This window comes from Oryzias melastigma, linkage group LG20, assembly GCF_002922805.2.
Source record: "Oryzias melastigma strain HK-1 linkage group LG20, ASM292280v2, whole genome shotgun sequence".
Classification (NCBI taxonomy): Eukaryota; Metazoa; Chordata; class Actinopteri; order Beloniformes; family Adrianichthyidae; genus Oryzias; species Oryzias melastigma.
The window spans coordinates 7,122,643-7,143,937 of record NC_050531.1 but is presented as its reverse complement, the minus strand read 5'-3'; the positions used below and the strand labels follow the sequence as shown (position 1 = coordinate 7,143,937).

The following is a 21,295-nucleotide window of genomic DNA, read 5'->3' as shown; positions in this document are numbered from 1 at the left end:
TGTCCAGCCTGAGTCCGTGGACCCCCGCTTTCTGAAAAAGCAGAGCTGACAGGGCGGCCCACCGACCAACCCAAAAATCCTACACCAGGTTCTGGAACGCCGTTGTGAAATGGAAGCAGACGCAACGACGGTGAATCTTAGTTGCACTGCAGCGTGAGTGGCACTTGTCATGTCGAGCCGTTTTGCACACTTGCATCCCGAAATATGAGAAGTGATTCCGAATCCGGATTGTGTCTGCGACTGCCACAGAGAGCACACCTAGCCTGTCAGGCCGGAGAGAATCCGGAGGAATTTTCATTCAGCTTGTGCACGAGAACAAATTCTTTTTTTTCAGGGCTTGTTGCTGTGCAAATACTGGGTGGATGCAGAAGTAATGCATGGCAGGAGACTTTTATCGTGACTGCCAGTTAGTGGGCTTTGTTACAAGTGAGAAATAAATAGCAGCCCGTGAGCTTAATCCTCAGAAAATCAGTCCTGACATGAAGTCAACCATGTGATTATATCTGCCTGGCTCTTTTTTTTGAACAGAAAGAGAGTCTGCTTCATGGTTTCCCTTGGAGATTGCCCGGTCCCACACCTGTGAGAATCCAGTCAAGAAAACGGAAGCATCAGATAATAAGGACTAGACATTTTTTTTTTTTTTGTGGATGTTTGCTTCTTTTTTATTCAGACTGGTCATACCTCACACGTCATCTGCACAGTTCAATTTCACAACCGATGCCTCACCGCTAATGGTTTGGTGTGATCAATCGGGTTCACACGAAAACCACCCAGCAGTCACTTTCAAGTCCCTGCGATGGTCACGTGCAACCGTCGCTGTCAAAGCCTTTGTGTTCCTCCGGTTCCTCGGGGCAACACATGCTCCAACAGTTGCAGCGAGTTCTGCGAGCCTTATCTGTCCTCCCCGTGCTCCGGAGTTCGCCTCCGTGACACATTTCTGATTTCCAGCAAGAGAAAGATAGAAAAGTGGCGTGTGCGTTTAAGCCCTGCAGGAAGGAGGCGTGCGGTAACGTCTCTGTGCTGCCGGGTGAAGTGAGGGATGCAGGAGGATGAAAAAAAAATGTCAGGATCAAGTGGTTTAGCTGGGATGGCAGTGCTGTGACATCCACTGATGAAGTGAGGAGGAGAAAGTTTTTTTTATTCACCTTTACAGTTGAGAACTGCTGGTAAATTCCCCACAAAATCTGTTTTTTGCTTTACTTTACTTTCAAAAAAATTTTTAATTGATAATTAAGGGCTTTGTTCCATCAATTTTGTTAATATTTCATTCAAATTACTTAAAAAATCTACTTTTTTGATTATTTTAGCATATTATTTAAGCACTTGTATGAAAAGTGCTTTATAAATAAAGCTTACATTTTGCAGAATGTCTTTTTCTCAAGCTATTTAGGTTCATAATAGTTGCGATGTCCCTACAGGCTGGTATAACAGAAATATTTTTAAAAAAAAAGCTGTTTCTTTCCACGACGTTTGGTGGTTTCGCCAAGTCATGTGCTCAAATTACATGCTGGCACCACAGAGTGGGACAAGCTTGTCATCCACTGATTTTATGGTGCTAAGAAGCTGTGCGAGTTTCTTGTATTTCTGTCAGGACCTCCTGCTTGGCTGGTGGGATGATGAAAGAGGGGGACAGCCACTCTTTTTCAGGATTTTCTTGATTTATTTTGTGCAAGCAAGCTTCAGAAAGTTTGTAAAACTTTGTCATATTTGACAGTTACATTGACTTTTTCCTGTTCTTGCCATTTTTAAAGTGTAGATTTGTATGTAATTTAGTTGTTACGGAACTAAAACAGAAGCAAAGAGGAAAATTGCTTCTGAGGAGTTCCAGTAACAGATCAACAGTGCAGTTTTGCTGTACCCTTTGCAAGCATTTTCAAGATTATTAATGAAGATTCGTCTTTAAAAGATAGTTATATTAATGTAAATTTAAAGGGTTTAAAATACTTTTACAAAAATAAACTTTTAAAAAAAATTAAAATGCAATCAACAATACCCGAGAAGCAGGATATTACTGATTAAATCTTGTTTCATGTATTTTTGGGGGGGAAATAGAAACAGAAAAAACATTTATTGACTCCATTGAAGTATTATCATTTTTGTATTTATGCACTACTTTTCATTTTTTTTTCTTCATCAACTATTTGTTTTAACAAAATATTTAATCTCATTTATCTGACTAATTGCTGGAAGAAATACACAGACTACAAAAACTAACCCACAAAAAGAAACAAAAACACCAAGTCCCATGATGCACCATGCCCAGTTAATTAGGTTATAAACTCACTAACCAGATGCCTTCATAAAAGTATGCGGTTCTAATCGTTTGAGTGACAGATTTTCTCGAGCACGCTTTCAAGTGGTAGAGCTGTGGACTTCCAACAAGCTCACTCCTGATTGGGGAGAGTGGTTGCCATAGAAACAGTGACTGCAGTAAGTCCGACTCGGACCAATCACTGCCTACTGACGTTTACTGGTTCCAGCATGGTGGCGTCTGTATCGCGAACTTCATTTTGTTGGAGTTGAAAGTAAGTCCTTTTCTATAGGTGATGTCACACTCACTCTGTCCAGTTCTCAACTACAGTCAGTGCCAGACGTGATGCTCTGAGTACAACTGCTGTGATCAGAGGCAATCTGAAATTTGTTTTTGTGATCCAGGGTGGCACTGGTTAATCTGGCCTTGCATCATATCAAACATTGGTTAGATAAAAGAACATTTAGAGCTAAAACCTTGAAGCTCTGAGTGGATTCAGGCCAGAAAAGTCCGTAGGTCAAAGTCTGCTTAATCGGACCGGATCAAGTCCTGAACCTTTCATTTGGTCTATATTCAGTCTCCCTTTTAACTGGATATTTCTGTTTTGAATCAAACTTATAAACAAAACCATGTAACTAAAGATATCTTCTATTTTTGGCCAGGAATTACAAGGGCGGAGCAAAGCAAAAAGAGAAATAATAATGGAAGTCTTTTGCAATCATTGTCGGGATATCTCACTTATTCAAAGTTTATATTTCGCTGACCACTTTTGAACATCTGTATCAGCGTCAGATATAAGACTTTTTGTGGCTACAAAGCATAAGCTATATAGGTACACTGATAAGTGTTTTTATGATTGTCCGGAAAACAGTGTGAAAAGCAATGTGTATCACGTTAAAAGTTGTTTTAATGACCTTGCGTTCATCCAAAAACATTTAAATTAGTTATTATGGCTCATCAATGCCCCATGTTTGTCCGCGGCGTTTTGTTTACAACCTATATTACCCAGCTACGGTGGCTGTCTTGGTCCACTGTGAGCATGGAGTCTATTCAGACTGAGGGAACTCAGAGCGAAAAAACAGAAACCACCTCAAAAGATGCGTCCAAGAGCGATTCCTAGTCCGGGACCAGAGTCCGGTTGGGTGTTTTCAGACTAAAAATTTGTTCCAGATTATCGGAGGAAGCAAACTCTGGTTCACTTTAAGTGAAGTCTCAACGTATCACAGATTTCAAACAAGCTATTTTTCCTGCCCCACTGCTTCATTCATGTATTACCAGAGAATTTCCACCTGTATTTTTACGTGGTGATCCACAGTTTTATGCCCATTTCAGCAAACTGAAGAAAAAGTCTGGCGACACGGACCCACCGCGCCGGTGGAGCAAATAAAGTATATACTATCCCCACGATAATTAGATCAACAAGAGGCTAATGTTGTTTGCAGTTCTTCACAACGAACCAACAGCTGTGCTTTGCACCTGTGACTTAAGCAATGTAAGATACACCAAAAATAGTTGGGTTTTCTGCTTGGCTCTTTGAAATGGGGGGCAATAAATTATTCATAATAATATGTGAGCCAGGCGGTTGCTGCGGCTCAATTTAGGAAGGCGTCGTAGGATCAGCTTGGAACTGTTGTGAGGAGCAAAATTCATACAAAACAAAATGCGTTTGGGTGCCATGTTATTTTCTCCCCCAGATCCTCCAGCTGTTTGTGTTGTTATTGAAATGATACGCATGGAGTAAGGAGCATGAATGCCCCGCTTCGTCTGGGATTTAACTCCTCTAAGTGTTTGATTTATATGTTCAGTTTATAATATTTATAATAAAACAAAAAACAGAAGATGTAATGCCAAAGTTTGGTTTGAGAGAAAACGTCTTTTGGGATTCACGATGCAACGCTGTGATTTCCGCATAATTATTTGCAGCTCTACACCTTGATTTCACCTGACAGGGCTAAGTTATGTGGCAGAGAAAAAGACAACACGTTTCCCTTTGGTCTAACAACTCAGTTAAGGTGGAGAAACTTGACAGCAAGTCGAGTTTTTAAAGGTCTTGTTTTTAAGTGTATGCATGTGTAGGAGGTGTGAAAAAAGATATTTAGAGGAATAAAAAAGTCATATTTCTGGGGTTTCATTGAGTCATTTGAGTTGCCAGGTCTCATTCTTGTCATAGAGACATTTTAAGCTTGTATGTGTGAGTGTTTCTGCACACATATCATGTCATTCTAGTGTAGTTTCCCCAGATGAACTTGTTCAAATAGACCTCTTTCAACTATTTCAAAGCATCAATGCCTGTCACCAAGATTATATTTAAAGCGCAGAGAATCGCTCACATGTGCACTTCACATGAAGCTACAATGTGACATCACCACTTTATGTATAAAACGAGACCAGATCTACAAGGAGGCATAATACATTCCATACGTATATGGTTCTAACATTTATATTTCAGATACCGAAGAGATGGAATTTTTTATAAAGAGCATTGAATTGAAATCATCATGATGGTCGGTTCAGCAAGAAGTCATGTACCGTAAAAAGTGAACATTGGATCAATTAACAAAAGTTACATTTTAAGCTTTTAGTTTTCATGTAAGTAAAAATTTTAGTTGATAGTTTACTCAACTTAAATAATTAAGTAATATTTTTAAATGTAACAAATTACAGAATTTTTGTTAATTGATCCAATGTATGGTTGCAAGCGCATTTAACAGAAAACATGAACAAGTATCACACACAACACTGTGACAAAACTTGGTGTCAAGTTCAAACAAACAGGAAGTGTTTTGGATGAAGCAAGATGTTCCGGACAAAATGGCAGTCATATAGATCATATTATATCAATAAAAATGTTTTTTGGAAAGAAACGTTTATTTTTCCTATTTATGGAGACTTGCGGGAGACTCTGTATATAATTATGAGAAGATGTCGCTCTGAAAACATGCTAAATACTTGATTTTTTTTTCTTTTTACTGCTCTGTGCATTAATGGATCACACCTGGTTCAGGCTGCCAATCATCACAGCTGTTTCAGCTAATGACATCCTCAGTGTATTCACCTCTTTGGTTTCACATTTGAGTCCTGCAACAATTGTTTTAATACCATCTTCTTCAACAATACTGCCTGTTGTAGATTGTCCCCTTTTTGTCTATACTGTCAACTCTATGTCTGGAGATGTTTTGACACCACTTACTGAAAGTTTGTAAAGTTTGTGTAATTTCATTTAGTAATATATGTGTAAAGCTGCTTAATAATAAAGTAATTTATTAGGAAATGAAGTTAACAAGAGTTTATTCCTAGATACAAAACAAGTAAACACATTAATTGTAATTACCAGATTGTTTTATTAAAAGTAATCTTAAGTAGATGTGATGTCACTGGACTGCCCTCTTTTAAACACACAATCATTGTTTGGTGGTTCACACACTCAAACTAATACTTTTTACTGTTAACCAATGGTTAGCTACCTCCATATTTCGGTTATTTGGCTAAATAAAACCCAGCTGTAAACATGAATCTGTTTTAGAATCAACACAAGTTTTTCTGGATGTTTTTACGTAAAATATTAGTTGGTTGATTCACATTTAGTAAAAGATATTGCAGCAAACTACAAAAATGTTTTCTTAAGAAAGATAGTTTATGATATAGATAAAACTGAGGATTTATTCCCTTGATTTGTTGTTATAGAAACAGATAAACAGTTATTAAAATGTTGATATTGCATTACTTATTATTTTTTTATGTTGTGCGTCAATCAAAAAAGCAATTTGAAAGGTTCGAGGAAAGTCAGCCCATCAAAATAGAAGTTCTAGTCCGAGTTCAGATCGTTATTTAACAGACGTGTCTGCTCAAAGACACTGAGATATATCTAATCTTTGAGGATTTCCTCTGAATTTAATGTGTGGCTTTAAATTTAAAGAATAATCATTCCTTTCAAAACTGGAGAAGGTCATTCCAGTCCATCCAAAGGGGGAAGTTTTTAAAGAAGTTTGGATGAGTTATTTAAACTTTTTTTCTCAGATCTTTATAGTTTATTCTATTATTAGCAAAAAGTTATGTTGTTTTTAATCAGATGAGGTCAAAACGGCATTATAGATTTAACGTTTTCAAAAATAATCAACCAAAACAGACATAAGTCTACTTATATATATGTGGATATAGATATATTTTGGAACATAAATCATCAGATAAATTAGCTTATTATAAACAAAGCTTGAACTAAATCAGAATAAATCACTATTAATAATTAATTTTATTAAGTGAAAATATAAAACATCTTTTCCATCTTGTCAACAGTTAAAACCAGTAGGAAACATAAAAGGTTTTAATTGTTTTGTTTGAACAGACACACTACTTTTAGACTATTGTGCTTTCAGCAAACGTTTTTGTTTAATCTCAGGGAGAGATAAGACTGCAATTAATTTCGAGAGGCAGGGGGAAACACTGACACAATACATCAAGTCACGCATGAATGGTGGAAGGCAGGGATACGTGGTCTGCTGTGGAATAACACAGATAGTCAAAGGCAGCAATAAAAATAAAATAAAAAAACTCCTGCCACTAGAGACTTGAGGAAGTGGTGCTGGGAAACTCTGATACTGAAGTTTACACTAAAGAGACAAATGGAGACGTTTAGAGTGACATGAGTTCAGGGGGCGTGTCCTCATGCACTTGAAAGTGCTGGACACACTGCATTGAATTTTAACTGTTACACTGTAATGTAAAAGTATTTTAGAATTTATTGTTTGACATGCAGATGGAAATTTAAAGAGTAAAAATGTTATCAAAATTTTTCACCCTGTGACACCAAAAAGGGATTCAGCGGTTTTAGAAAATGGATGGACAGATGATTAAAATTTTAAAGCTTTTCAGCGGCATCTACAGAATACCATGTTTCTTATTGTTACATCAGACAAATGCTTTAAAAAATAAATTACTGCCACTTTTTAAAATGTCACCATCTGGGATAAAATGGAAAAAAAGGACCCTCATCACATCTCGACTTTAACTAATTGAAATAAAGGTTTGCAGAGGAGATGGCACTGATGAGAGACCTCCTGTTTGAGTGACAGGGGAAATCTGTTTCATTTAAATCTTTCACATTTAGGCGTCTGGTGTTCACTTTGATGCAGAATCAGCTATTTCACATCATTTTGATGTAAAGTGGACTACATTTCAAATCCTTTTTTTCTGAACTTGACTGTTGATTTCACATCATAAGACTTTAGAAAGCTCAAATTTTCATTATGAGTTCTGAAATGATTGTCACTCATCAAAAATGATCAGGCATCCACAAAAAATGTACACAATTTTATAGCAGGTTTAGATTTGCGCGTTACACAGAGAGCCAAGAAGTGCAGAACTTCTCATCAACTGTGAAGCACAGAGGAGGAAGTATTATAATTTGCATTTGCTTTATAAATAGAGGAGATGTGAAGGAACGGTGAATATAAACTATGTTAACCCTTGTGCTCTCTTATGGAGATGATCCATTCTTATAGTGAGACATAAAATCCTTTCCACCTTTGTCATGGGAGGGTTCACACATTAATACAAGGGTCGGGTCATCTGGACCCCATAAGAGAGCACAAGTGTTTATAATCATTTTTTGAGCTATTTTAAGTGTTTCCAGTGGTAATTTAATTATGATTATGATATTTTTACCCAATATAATAGTTTCTGCAAAGCAGCAGTAGTTCATTAGAAATTCATCTCCAACTTGTGGGTGGGTCCATTAGTGTAGTGCAAGCCCGCCCCCTCTTCCCTTCCTTTTTGTTGAGTTCTCTCACACTAACAAGAAGCTTGTGGCCCGCCCACTTTTATTTTCTGCCTCACAATTACAATATTTTTCAAACGTTACTTTCCAATCCGTTCCCAATTTACCAAAACAAAAAAAGAAAGAAATACTAAAAAAAAAAACAATTTTGAGCTTAATTTTCTTTACATACTGTATGTCGTCCACCTCCACCATCAGAAAAAAGGCCACTAGATTATGTTAAAAACTCAATTTTTATCAAAGTTGGTCTTTAAGTTTTGAGCTTTCTTTTTTTTTTTTTTTGAACAAGGATAAAATATTTCTCATATAAACAAAGTTTTATTCAGACAATTAACCCTTTAACACCCGAGGCATTGTCGGTGACGCTTAAACACAAAATCTTTACCATACTGTAACGCCACTTTTCTCCATCAGAATCTGCTGGAATTACGTTGATCGTGTTAACGGTTGAAAAGTTACAGTAAATTAAAGAACATAAAGACTGGAGCACTGGTGTTAAAGGGTTAAAGGGTAAATTTTATGCGTTTTTTTTTACTATTCAGCATTTAAACTTTGTCCCTGAAAGAAACTAAAAACACCTAATATGCATCTAGACTAAATGGAGTGTTTTAGAACTATATTCAAACTCTGTAAGGAAGCCTTCATTGTTTAAACTGAGAGCAGGTTCTTGTTTTCAGACTCTTCTACAGATGTGTTGAAAGTCGGTGGAAAAAAAGAAAACAGCCAGAATTTGTGCAGCATTAGTGCTGTATCCAATCTGTCCTGTCCGACACTATTGTTGAATATGGTGTCAACTGCAGCCACAGTGAATGGGACCCTGTGCTTGTTAGTTTATGAGGCTCCCTGCCTGACAGAGCACAGACAAGCCAATAAGACTAAGAAGTAAGAACAAGCATCCTGAGGGGGTAAACTCGGATTTGGTCACACCTATGGCAAACTTTGACCTCTTATGGTTACAAGTCCACCAAATTTGTCTAAAAGTGTGCAGCACCTCAAATTCAATTTGTGATTGAATTATCGCTGTAGTAGTGTCTCTCAGGACAAAAGTGGATTATTACTCCTCTAGTTTAAATGAAAACAATAAACACTTCTGATCACAGTGGATTGAGTTGATTGGACAGCCAGCACCCAGCATGTCTCCAGCTGCACCTTGGTGACAAAGGACCCGCGGCATATTGAAGCCACCTGCCCGAACATACGCACCCTTCATCAGCTACAAGTTGCGTAAGTGAAGATTTAGATGTAGAACGACAGGAGGCGGAGCGTGATGGGCTAAGGGTCATCTCCCTGTAAATGCACACTGCCACGGCCTCATAAATTCTCATCAGTGTCTTCATTAAACATTTTCCCCTGTAGTCGCCATGGCAACGGTGGCCCAGCGTGTGCCCTTAGGGAGAGGCGTGTGCGCCTGGAGATTTTATTTTTTTTTTTTTGAGGGGGGGCTAACTTGGCACAGATGACACCAGCCCATACCTCCACTGCAGACTTGAACGGGTGGAGGGGTGGCAAGCAGCCAGGGCGAGTAGATCTACTCCATGACGATCACACTTGACAGGCACTGGCTGTGTCTGGACTGGAAGCAAGCACTCTGATTTCTTTCTATAATTACTGCTAATCGGAGGAGCCGCAGCCCATGCTAATGAAGCCACACCAATCAGCTGGAGGGGGGGTTGGAGGGGTGTCAGGGGCCTTGTGCTGCACAGCAGCTCTTTGCATGAACCGAGCTGACATTTCCTGGCCAGCGCCGCAGCCTCACTTGCATGTCTGTTTGTCTCGCGGCTCCAGCGGCTTTATAAGAGTAGTCTGCCCTCGAGCCAAACCAAGCAGCACGGCTTGTGGAGAGAAACCCCTGTGAATCCTTAATGAGGCTGCAGCCACGGCCGTTTCGGCTGCCAGTTTGCAGCTCCCATCTCCCGCTGCTTCGCACCACCAGCCTCTCACAACAACACAAAGTGCGGCTGATCAGAATTTCTGAGGGCAGAATTAATTATGATTTATGTCAGGATTTTGATGGCTTTGTAATGTAATAATATATCAGCAGCTCATTATTGTGAATGCATATAATCAATCTAGCCTATTTTCACCCGCAAACATAATTACACTGAATGGCTTTTAGTGAAACTGTGATGCCGTCTTTTTCATGTATATAATGAATAGTGACAGACGTGATTGCATGTATTTGAGGACTTGGCTTCCTAAGATTCAATCGGCTTTTGTTGTTTCCAACAATGAAAATTAATCCTGCTACTAGTTCATCATATAGACAAGGCTCTGAAAATGACACAGAATTACAGAGATTGATCCCAAAATTGTAAAGGGACGACTTTTGTCTTTCATAGTTGATAAAGCCGCTGATGACAGATATGAGAGAAAGCGAAACAGAAATAGCAGCTTTTAAGTCACTTTTTATTTTGTTTAACAACGGTTTGGCTTCAAACTATTTATTCCCACTAACGAATCCTATGCTTTACCTCTTTTTTGCAGCTGTGCACCTGTGATGGCTGCATCTGAGCATTTACAACAAACACCTGACATAACTGCATGTTCATTTAAACACGGCTTCAATGTGTGATGCATTTAGTCACAAAATGTTCTAAGATCCACTTTAGATTTTATTTTTGCCTTTATAGTTTTTAGATTTGATTGTGCAGTCATTACGTCACATTTATAACAAATAAGAGCAATGATAACTATTGGTGTTAGCCATTAGCTAACATCGTTATGTGAGAGGCAAGATGTTTTCTCTTGTTATAAGGGAAATAAAATCTGCCTTGTAACTAGTAGAATTTGTCGTGGTAAGATTTCTTGCGACATCTTGCTCTTTTAAGACAAATTTTAATCTTGAAATTAGCTATAAACTATCATAATTACATATTTTGCTCTGATAATAAGTAATATTTCCTAAAATATGAAAAAGTTATACATCTTTAAAGCAGGTACTCTTAAATTTATGTTAATACTTTTTTCCTCAAAAAATATTTTATTTTACCAACTATCCTTATTTTAAAACCCATTAAAATAGGGCAGGAATTCACCTTTAAAGATAAAGTTGTCAAAAATATTTGTAAATTATGACTCAAAAAACTAGTTGCATTCCTAATATTATATTGAAATATTCTGATAAAGACATGTCCTACTTTTACTCTCTTAGAAATCCCGAAAAAAAACACAAGTCTTGAAAAATCAATATTTGTTCTCATTTTCATCAATTAATTCTTCATGCTGCAGACTTTTTTCTGACAGAGCCTTTTTTTGCCTAAAAGAAAAATGATCCAAACCAGTAAGTTATGTCAAACAAGTTATCCGAATAGTTCTCCATCTTACCTCAAGAAATACAAGATCCCCACAACTCCTCTTTACTCAAGGTCGCCATATTAAGAACCATAACAGCTCATCAAGCAATTCACTTGACCTTGCCATGCAGAAAGCATCGAGATTTACAGCAGGACTCACAATTACACTCAATTAAAGTCAATAAAAGATGATATGACAGTTGATTGCGTTTAATTTGCTGAGAGCAGAGCTGCTTCCGTGTTGTGCACCCTCTGAACTATAATTAATGTGCTGCTTTACAGCTACCACACATTCCGACTGTGGTGTATGCTAAAAAGTCAGTTAGGACTCAATCACAAATCAAGATAAACACTTTGAAGCAGAGTGGATGCTTTCTATTGAACGACGCACCCTTCCACAGAAAAAACTCTCCAAAAGCTCATCGCTGTTTTCTAAAAACAACAGCTTTTCTGGCATTTAAACGACTATAAGTTGTCAAAGGAATAGTTCTGCTTGGATTTTGTTTTGATATTAAAACGATTAGCATGGGCTGCTGTTTAGCCTGCAGCATGGGTTTCTCCTGCTGCTGTCAGTGCTAAGGTGCCAGATGTGCTAGGCAGAAAGCCACATGATAAATGGCAGAAGGTGAGGGCTGTGCAGCGCGGACCGGGAGCACCCTGCTCCAGCATCCTGCTGCCGGTCCCTTGGCATGCAGCTTGTCAGGCCAAATGGCAAACACATCCCCCCTTTAACTCTGACATTTAAAACCTTTGCCATGCTATCCAGCTGTGGACACTGCAGGGTCCCCCGGCACAGCAACCTCAGCCTATTCCAGGCACCCGGACCTCTACCCCACTGCTGCCGCTGCCAGACGCCACTCAACTCATTTCCATAAAGTGTCAGGGCATGTGCTTTAAAAGGTATTGCATGGTTTTATGGATATTGCTAGAAGCAAATTTGCTTTTAAAATTATTATTAGGGGTATATATCTTTTCATCTCACATAAGCCTGTACACATCTCAGTACATGGTTCTTTTACCTACTGTAAATGGATAAAATACAGATATTTACCCTTTCTTTTTTTCCTACTGGCAGTTTTTAGTTTAAACAAAAATATCGATGAAGTAGCAGCTTCAAACATTAAAACCTGATATTTCAGGTCTTTCAAGCTACATTCACGCAGTGATGCTCATCCAAGAATGTTCAATGTTGAGGAAGAAAGTGGCCACAAAACTCAATTGAATTTTTGTCCTTTTAGTAAAAAGTTGGATCAAAGTCACACAGAGTAATCCAGATTTCTGCCATGCAAAGACAAAGACCTGTAAAATGGACTCCAGATATATACGCCCCAGGAGGGTCTTGTGTGGGTTCAGGCTTTCTGTCAGAACAGAAACCCCACCAAATGATGTGTAATGCCTTCGTCTTCACCAAACCTTCATCTTGATTAGGTTCTGGTGCTCCATGCGGGTTAATGTAACAATGTATTCAGCAATTTGCTAATATTAAGGTATAAAAGTGTAACATGTAATAAAAGTATTAAAAAACCTTCATGTAACACAGTATAAATATATGAAACAAACTTTATGCAGTATAAAAACCTGTCAATGTACAGCGACTATCGATGACGTCATCAAGCGGTAGTAACATCCGAATTTGAAGACAGTATTTTTCTATATGTCTCCACTTGGAGGGATAAATGTAGGGATAGGGAGAAGCCATAGGGGTAGGGAAGCAATTCGGATGACAGCAGTGTAAACATATAACTTTGGACGGTTTTGTTCTTAGTTAAATAAAACGGTCATTTTAATAAGGGAAGTTTGAAGAAAAAAATCATACATTTAGTGCACAAAACCTTCCTTGATGTGGGTTACTTTCAGCCAACTGAAATCGACCTGATTGATAAAAGCAAGCTTGTGATTGGACGTTGTTTTGTTTGTGTCTCTTGTGCAACAGAAGGCGTAGACAGTAGAGACACAACAGGAGGAGAGACTGACACATTTTGACAGAAAGGCTGATTTACTTCCTCATTAGTTTTTATCTTTTTACCAAAATAATCTAGTTTTCAGTTTTAACTGCTGTTACTCTCAGTGCGCAATCGACTTTTCGATATGTATCTGCAACCTTTACACTCCTAGTTATTATATTTGTTAGCAGATGTGCTAGGCAGAAGAAGAAAAACTAGAGAAAAAGCAACTCAGAAAAACTTAGTAAAGTGTTATTTTAATAAAAAAAAGAAAGCTGCATAAATCCTCTGCATTTTACCAAGGGACAAGAGACAATAACAAGTTCAGGGCGTTCTGGTTGCTACATATGCCAATTATGGAGCTGTAATCTGCAGTTTTATTAAACAATATTAAGACAGCACAGAGGGCACAAGATACAACAGTCTGGAGAAGCAGTGGATCGATTGGACTATTTATGACATTGTAAAAGATTTCATCGCCACATCTTTTTGGATTTAATTTGATCTAAACCTACATAATACCTCCAAGGCCGTCTTGGCCTTGAGCTTCTCCAAAAAGTGAGAGGCGGACACAGGGAAAAAAAAAAAAAAGAAACTGCCCTTCAAAGAACGAAGTAAAAAAAAAATATACCAGCGTCGAGCAAACACAGCGGCCGCATCTCCCTTTAACAAAGCAGAACATAAAAGAAGCAAGAGAGTAAACACTTTACATTCTGACTCTCATTAAAAAACAGACAAGTCCGGCCGCTCCGGAGAGAAGAGGGGGAGCGCACGTCATGATATATAGAGAAAGGCAAATACCAAGCTGCATGGCATGTTATCAAAGGCATTTCTTCAGTCCAAAGGTCAGGTGATGGTAAAAGGTTGCTGAGAAACGGAGCTGCTGGACGGGCTTTCATCAGTGGGAGGCAGCTGGAGTCTCCAAAGAGGAAGCGTTTCTCCAGGCTGCATTCTCAGTGGGGCTGCTCCACTATGACATTTCACATCCAGATCTGCCACAGTAATGGCATTTTAGCCACTTTTAAAACAGCCAGATTGGCCTCCCGTGCTGCTGAAATTTTTATAGATGGCTCTCATTTATTGTTTACATTTAGTGCTGTGTTTGAGGAGGATTGTATAGGTTATCAATATGAAAGGGACAGCTGAGGACCAGTGTGCCATTGATTGGCTCATAGAAATACACAGTGCATAAATGCACACAGTAACTAAACAACTCAAAACCCAGCAGAGCTCATGATTTGTATGCAAGAAAAGCCGCCAAATTTCCTCTAAGGCTCTGAATGCCTGAAGAAAAATAGGAAACGTAAAAATTAACATGATTGTTTCTTATCTTCCGCTTCTTGTGGTTTTAAAAAAGTTGGAAAACATGTACAGAAGCAAAGCTAATACCGGATAAACTTGCTGTCACATATATTCCTGCCAGAGTACATTTTCTCTCTGCTAGGAAACGGTCTGTTTAGTTTGCCTTTGAAGTCTCAGCTGAAATGATTTGTCCCATTTGCTTGGTTAGATTGCAGTCACCGCTGGTTGCACAAGTGCAATATACTACAATGTTCAGGCTTTGTTAGATTAAAGACAGCAAAAATGTTCTGGTATAAAAAAAAACATATAAAATGGAAATAAATATTCATGTGACAAAGTCTTCTGTCAGAAGAAAATGTAAATTGAGCGTGATCATCTCTGGGGCTGGAGATGCTGGATCCCACTGAGTGCATTAGGGACGGTGGTACAAATGTAGTTTTTGTTCTTTACTTTTGATTCTATCGTAATTTTGACATAAAAGGGACACCATGTTGAGTTTGGGGGACAAAGCAGGTAAAATGAGAAGACACTACAAAGGTGTGTCTATTGTAGATACAAACTGAAAGTCTTTCATGAGCAGAAGTTGCAGATTAAAGATTAAAAAAAAAATATGTATCGTAAATAAATGGAGTGGGTAGATTTTAGTAAAAAAAATAGTAAATTTTGCTGAAACACTGCTAAAACATTTTTTCTTTAAGGACTTTTTCGTGTTTTTAACATGTTGTTGTGGCATTTTTTTCATTATGGAGAAGAAAATTGAGCATATAATTGTATGATTGAGTGTTTCTTCATTCAAATTGCTTTACAGGAGCACATGGAAAAATGCAGTTTGAAAGTATGATGTGGAAAAGACATTGAGGAGGGCAAAAGCTCCCTGCAACGCTTCATTCTGATGCATCCACTTGTAGATAAATAGAACCATTAACATGTTCATTGTCTTCGTCCGAGCTGGTATCTGGGTCAAAAATGTCCGGCTCCAATATTGCTCGGCATTTTTGTTGCACCGGTAATGTTAAGTAGATGATGTCATCAACAGTCCTGCCCAGAACTCACAGGCAAATTTCTATTTACTGGCGCTCTGCAGAATCTATGTATTTTTTTTTTTTAGATTATTTATTTTGCTTGAAAACAGCATCAGAAGAAAACTAGGAACGCTTTAAAAATAGTTCAAAAGATGATTGTAGTGGGACTTTAATATTTTATAAAATGCAGAAAAATCATATGGTTCAATCATAATTAAAGAGAAATTCTGAAAATAGATAAAAAGTTAATTGAAGATGGTCTTCAATGTTAAAGCAAAGGCACAAACAGTTTGATTTGTGTAAATGTTTGAAAACTTTGTAGCTTTTGCAAAAACATTTATTTTAGAAAGAGGCTTAAAAAAAGAATAATATCACACATTTTAATTTCTACTTTAAAAATTAACTGCCTTCCGATGAAACACCTCGTCAAAATGAACATTTTTGAAAATTTAGGCAGCAAAATCTATTACATATAGGTTAAATTACAGTTTCTATATCAGTTATTTTTTTAATTGCATTTGCAATAATATTCATTATGTTTTCATTTTTTACTTTCCTCTAACCTTTTTATTTCCCATTCAGATGTTTAAATGGTTGTAGTTAATTATATCAGCTGTTTTTCTTAATAATCCATTTCTCCTATATGTCAGCTGCCGAAACTTTTTCATGCTTTTTGCCTTCATTTAATTTCACTTTATTCTATTTTTCATCCTTATTCTAACACAAAGATAACAAGTAAAAGGTTAATTAAATAAACTTTTTGCTCTTAAATTCTTTTTTAAAATACGTTAATATTAATATTTATTGTACAATCACTGATTGAAAAATTACGTTTTTTTTTAAAATAAAGTTGTAATAATAGTGAAGCAAAATATTGCACAGAAACCTTCCAGATTCATGGTAAAGGGGTCATCATTACATGTGACCTTATTTCTGAAATGAATTCAGCGTCCGTGCCTCTGCATTTTGTCGTTTGATTAGGAGGATAACGCGAGCTTTCAGCATTCATAACGCTGTGGCCTTCAGTGTTCTTCACATCAGAGAGATTTTTATTTCTCCTGGAATATAATTTCAAACAGAAGTAAGGGAAAGATAAAAATCTTAGTACGAATGAATAAGTCACACGAGGTTGCAAAAAACTCATATATATGAATATAAAAAAAAACCTGCAAATAAATAGAGTATTTCAAACAGTCAAGGACAAACATTGATACCACACACAGTATATATTGCACAATTGTGCATGCAAAATGCATAAGCAACTCACACATGCACTGTGCCGAGACTTCCCGTCTGCCATATATGATTTACATTTAGTGGTTGAATAATCAGTTGACATGTAGCTGTGGGATTTCCGTGCTTAATGAGTGCTACTTCACAGACGCAGTTTGCCGGAGTTATCCTGAGCATAAGACCACTGACAAAATGTCATTGGATTTCATTTGGATTTGGATTTAACTACCAACTTAATCCCAAGGGAAACATCCCATGCAGGGAGAATGGATGCTAAAATGAAATCTTTCTGCTTTATTAGGGCGTATTGGCAAACACAAAATGGTACAAACAGGCAGCGTTTTCTTATAATTACGTTTATAATTCTGGAGGAAAGCCTCTCCGAACCCATGTGGTATTTACAGAGTAAGTTGGAGATCATTAGGAATTTAATTAAGAGAAATGTTTATGTTCAGAAAAACTTAAACGTCCCACAAACATTAAGGGAAATTTAAAGGTCATTTTTTTTTTCTTCCTGAAGCAGGATGGTAATATTAACTAGATATATGGCATTTCCTACAATATTTGCTAGTGTGAATGCTGAAAGTTGAATGTGGCTGCAGAAGATGATAGAGCTGATAGCTAAAAATGCTAAAACTAATATCCAAAAATGCTGAAACTGATAGCTGAAAATGCTGAAGCTAATAGCTGAAAATGCTGAAAGTGATAGCTAAACATGCTGAAGGTGATAGCTAAAAATGTAGAAGCTGAAAGCCAAAAATGCTGAAACTGTTCGCTAAACATGCTAAAGCTAATAGCTAAAAATGTAGAAACTGAAAGCTAAAAATGCTAAAACTGTTAGCTAAAAATGCTGACGTTAATAGCTAAAAAAAAATGCTGAAGCCAAAAGCTTAAATTAGCCTAAAAAAAATGGAAAAAAATGTCTAATTTTGCCAAAAAAAAAGCTAGCATAATGCTAAAATATTAGCCAAACTCCAAATTAGCCTAAAAAACTGGAAAATTGTCTAAATTAGCACAAAACAGCTATCATGTTCCTTAAATAAGAGCTAAATACCAAATTAGCCAAAAAACCCAGTAGTTTCTAAACCTTTTAAAGTTTGAATGGTGTTTCTAGCTGAAAATATATGCAGAAGTTCAAAAGTTTCACAGGGCACAAAGTTTTTGAAGAATTTGAGAAATGTCTCATTCATTTCCTATGGGGCATATTTAGCTCAATATTTCAAAGACTATAAAGTTTATAAATACCAAAAGTTTAGGCAGTAATATTCTGAATGAGCTGAATGTTTTGATACCAAGATTGCTGAAATTGCTGAAAGTATAACTTGCTTTTACGTGCCTTGAAACATTCACACAATAATCAAAACTTACAATATGACCGCTGAAGATCTTTTTTTAAAAAAAAAAAGAAAATGATTGACGTTGCCCACACAAACCACAGGCTGGCTGCAAATCCGCAGTGACTCAGAGTAGGAAGGCACAGAGGAACAGTCACACGGCTTTTGAAGAAACAATTAAGTTATGGAAGTCAGCGTGCTCTTCAACTTCCTGGGTCTACATCCCACACTGAGAGCAGCCTGATAATAACAGATTCACCACATATTTTTTTTAGCTCTGTGTGAATGTAAACAGTGCAGCCACTTGAATTTAAAATAAAACAGCTTATGTCCAACACATGCTTTAATATATATATTTTTCTATTCTTTGAAAACCATTTTCCAGGCAATTTATACATATATATATATATACATGTGTGTAACATGGTAGCTACTTCTCAGCTTATTGACTAAAGTCTCCTCCTCCCCACTTTGACATTTGCTTATCCTCGTCCGTATCCACCAGTATTGACGTTTGCGCTATCTGGACATCTTCCTAAGCTGTTCTGTCATTTGTCACCCCTTAAATAAAACCAAGGAGAGTGAGGCCGCTAGTGATAGGACTTAACGCTACAAGCCGACCTTTTTTTCTTTCTCTTCAAATGTAAGAGAAAAAATGCAGAACTTTCTGCTGATTAATTCCTCGTAAATTGAAAGAGCAAGCACATTTCTATTCTAAATTCTTTCTCGCGTCATGAATTCACTCATAAATGCGGTCAATTTAGTGCAAATTTACTGAAAGCAAGCTCCTGGTTTAACACCTTTTAAACTAATGCATTTGAAGAGCCCACTTTACAAGCTCTTCTGTCAAAAGCTACTATTTTTCCCCAACTTACCCTTAAACTCTCCGCTTCTGCGATACAAACTGGTGAGATCAACACATTCACATTAGAGCTGTTGTTCGTAAAACACTTTACGAGCGACTTTCACAATTTGTCCTCCGCCAGCTTGATATTTGCAGAACAGTAAATGCTGCACTTCCTCTACATGCATCTCTGCAAACACAGTCTGGTGCAGATTTTCTCCCCATGAGGTGGAAGAAGGATTCTTCCTCCTCTCCCTCCCACTTTCTAACCATAGCCTCCCTCAACCTATCTCCTGCAGTGAGGCTATTATTGCAGCTAATTATCTACAAATAGGCCCAATATGACAAACACAGCCCTGTTCCAGAGCTAGCTAAGCACTCTAAGAATGTAAAATCGAATGAAAGGAAGCCACGGAGGGGAAGAAATTGAACAAATATTACAAAGAAAAATGTGAAATTTTGAGAAAAATATGTGGAAATATACAAAGTGGAATAATAAGAGATGCTGTGCACAAAATGTATAAAGTAGTGGGAGGCAGGTGGGTGAAGAAAGGCTCTGACGTCAAAAAGGAGACAGCATGGATGGCACTAACACGGCGAAATGATCTTGTCTGTGCCGTGTGTGATGGTTGTTGCTACTGGCAACTGTCCTGCAGTGCACAGGCCATATCCACTTAGCTCCCAGCATGCCTCAGGATCAGGGCAGCTCAAGGGTCTGTGGCTGCCTGTCTCATTTCCATAGGGGAACTCTGTTACCAGGCAAGCACGGAGGGCTACAACGCCTGAATGGGTGCTTGATTAGATCCTCACCTTTGATACATATGAATATTTATCACTGTTGAATAAATACACATTTACTCTCCTTTCATCTGGATCATACGGAGAGCACTTCTTCTCCTCCTCTTCTCTTAATTTTTTCCAATGAATATGTCACCGCGGCGTTCGGGCTTCTGACAAGTGACAAGCACTCGAGATAATCCCTTTATTGTGGCTCAAAGGCAGCGAACAACACTTACTTTAAGTTTCATAAAGCTCGTCGTGCTTTTGTCTTGTTTTTCATTTGGAATGGCGATAACAGCTCCGAGACACCTCAAGGAAATGAATCGGAGGGACGGCAATCACCTTGGCACACTGAAAAATGTGTTTGCTGTAAAAGATTGCTGTTTGGCTGCACAGCTGAAGCTGCAGGTGTGACGCAGATGCTAAGACAAGCTGAAATCACACTGTTTTATCTGCCCATGTTCAGAAGATGAACATGATCACGCCCACTCTTCAGGATGTTTGAGGGTTTACTTACATCGCTAACTCCAGCCTCCACTATCTTCAGGCCCGTCTCCTTCTCCAGCTGCAGCTTCTGCTGGACTGCAATGGGAGACAAAAGCAGAGGAGGTGTGAGGGAAGGATGAACAATGGATGACAAGGCAGCAGACTCATCTGCTCCTGAGGCAGAACAAGAGGTCAGTGAAACTGAGAAGGATGCAGCGGATCTGAGTCAGATGTCAGACTGCTCAGAGAAAGTGTGCATCCCACGTATACTCATCTTTTCACATTCTGTCACTACTTTATTCTGAACAGACAACAAAGGCAACTTTGCATGCAGATTTTTGCACTTTCAAGTCCACATAAGAGATAGTATGGATGTTTGAGTACTGTAGGCGATCTAAAAAACTCAGAACATGTAAATCTATGAAGACCCCAGCTAAGATTCGCACACATAGAGTAATACTTTTAAAAACATTTTCCAAATCATGGACTCTACATTCTTATTTTAGAAGAAATATTTAGGAGACCTTCTGTAGATAACGAAACACAAATTCTATTCTAGAACAGCATTTTAAAGGGCCTATTTTATGCAAAATCAACAATTTTTTGAGCTTTTAAGTCTATTATAATATTAATTCCTCATAAAAAAAACAACCCCAAAGTGGTATTTTGCTCCATTTATGCATCTCTGAGCATTCCTCTAAACCCCTGCGCTCTGAGCACCAACCCCTCCAAATCCATGAAAACGATCAGATCTTCACATTGTGACATCACAAAGTGAGAACAGTCCCTTCCAGGAAGTGTCTGCACTGCCAGCACCACCCCCAGGCTAACACACACATATCCGCTTTTTCCACGGAGCTAACGATGATCGGCAAAACACTTTCACTTTCTTTGCAAACATTCGGATGTTGTTCCCAAAACCTGCTCTAGGCTAATATGAAATGGGTGGCACCCACAAGGACAGAAAGGCGGAGCCTCAGAGATCGAGTCGTTTTACTTTCGGATGGGAAAAATGGATCATATTTCTTAAATAA

General features: G+C 37.9%; 1 protein-coding gene across 2 annotated transcripts in view; it reads right to left on the bottom strand.

The window, feature by feature from the left end:
• ptprn2 (protein tyrosine phosphatase receptor type N2) overlaps positions 1–21,295 on the bottom strand; it is a 144,272-nt gene that overhangs the window by 35,049 nt on the left and 87,928 nt on the right. For both annotated transcript variants that reach the window (XM_024280249.2, XM_024280250.2), the window contains exon 11: positions 20,293–20,357. In XM_024280249.2, the coding sequence (XP_024136017.1) occupies positions 20,293–20,357 (65 nt within the window). The remainder of the gene's footprint in view (positions 1–20,292; positions 20,358–21,295) is intronic.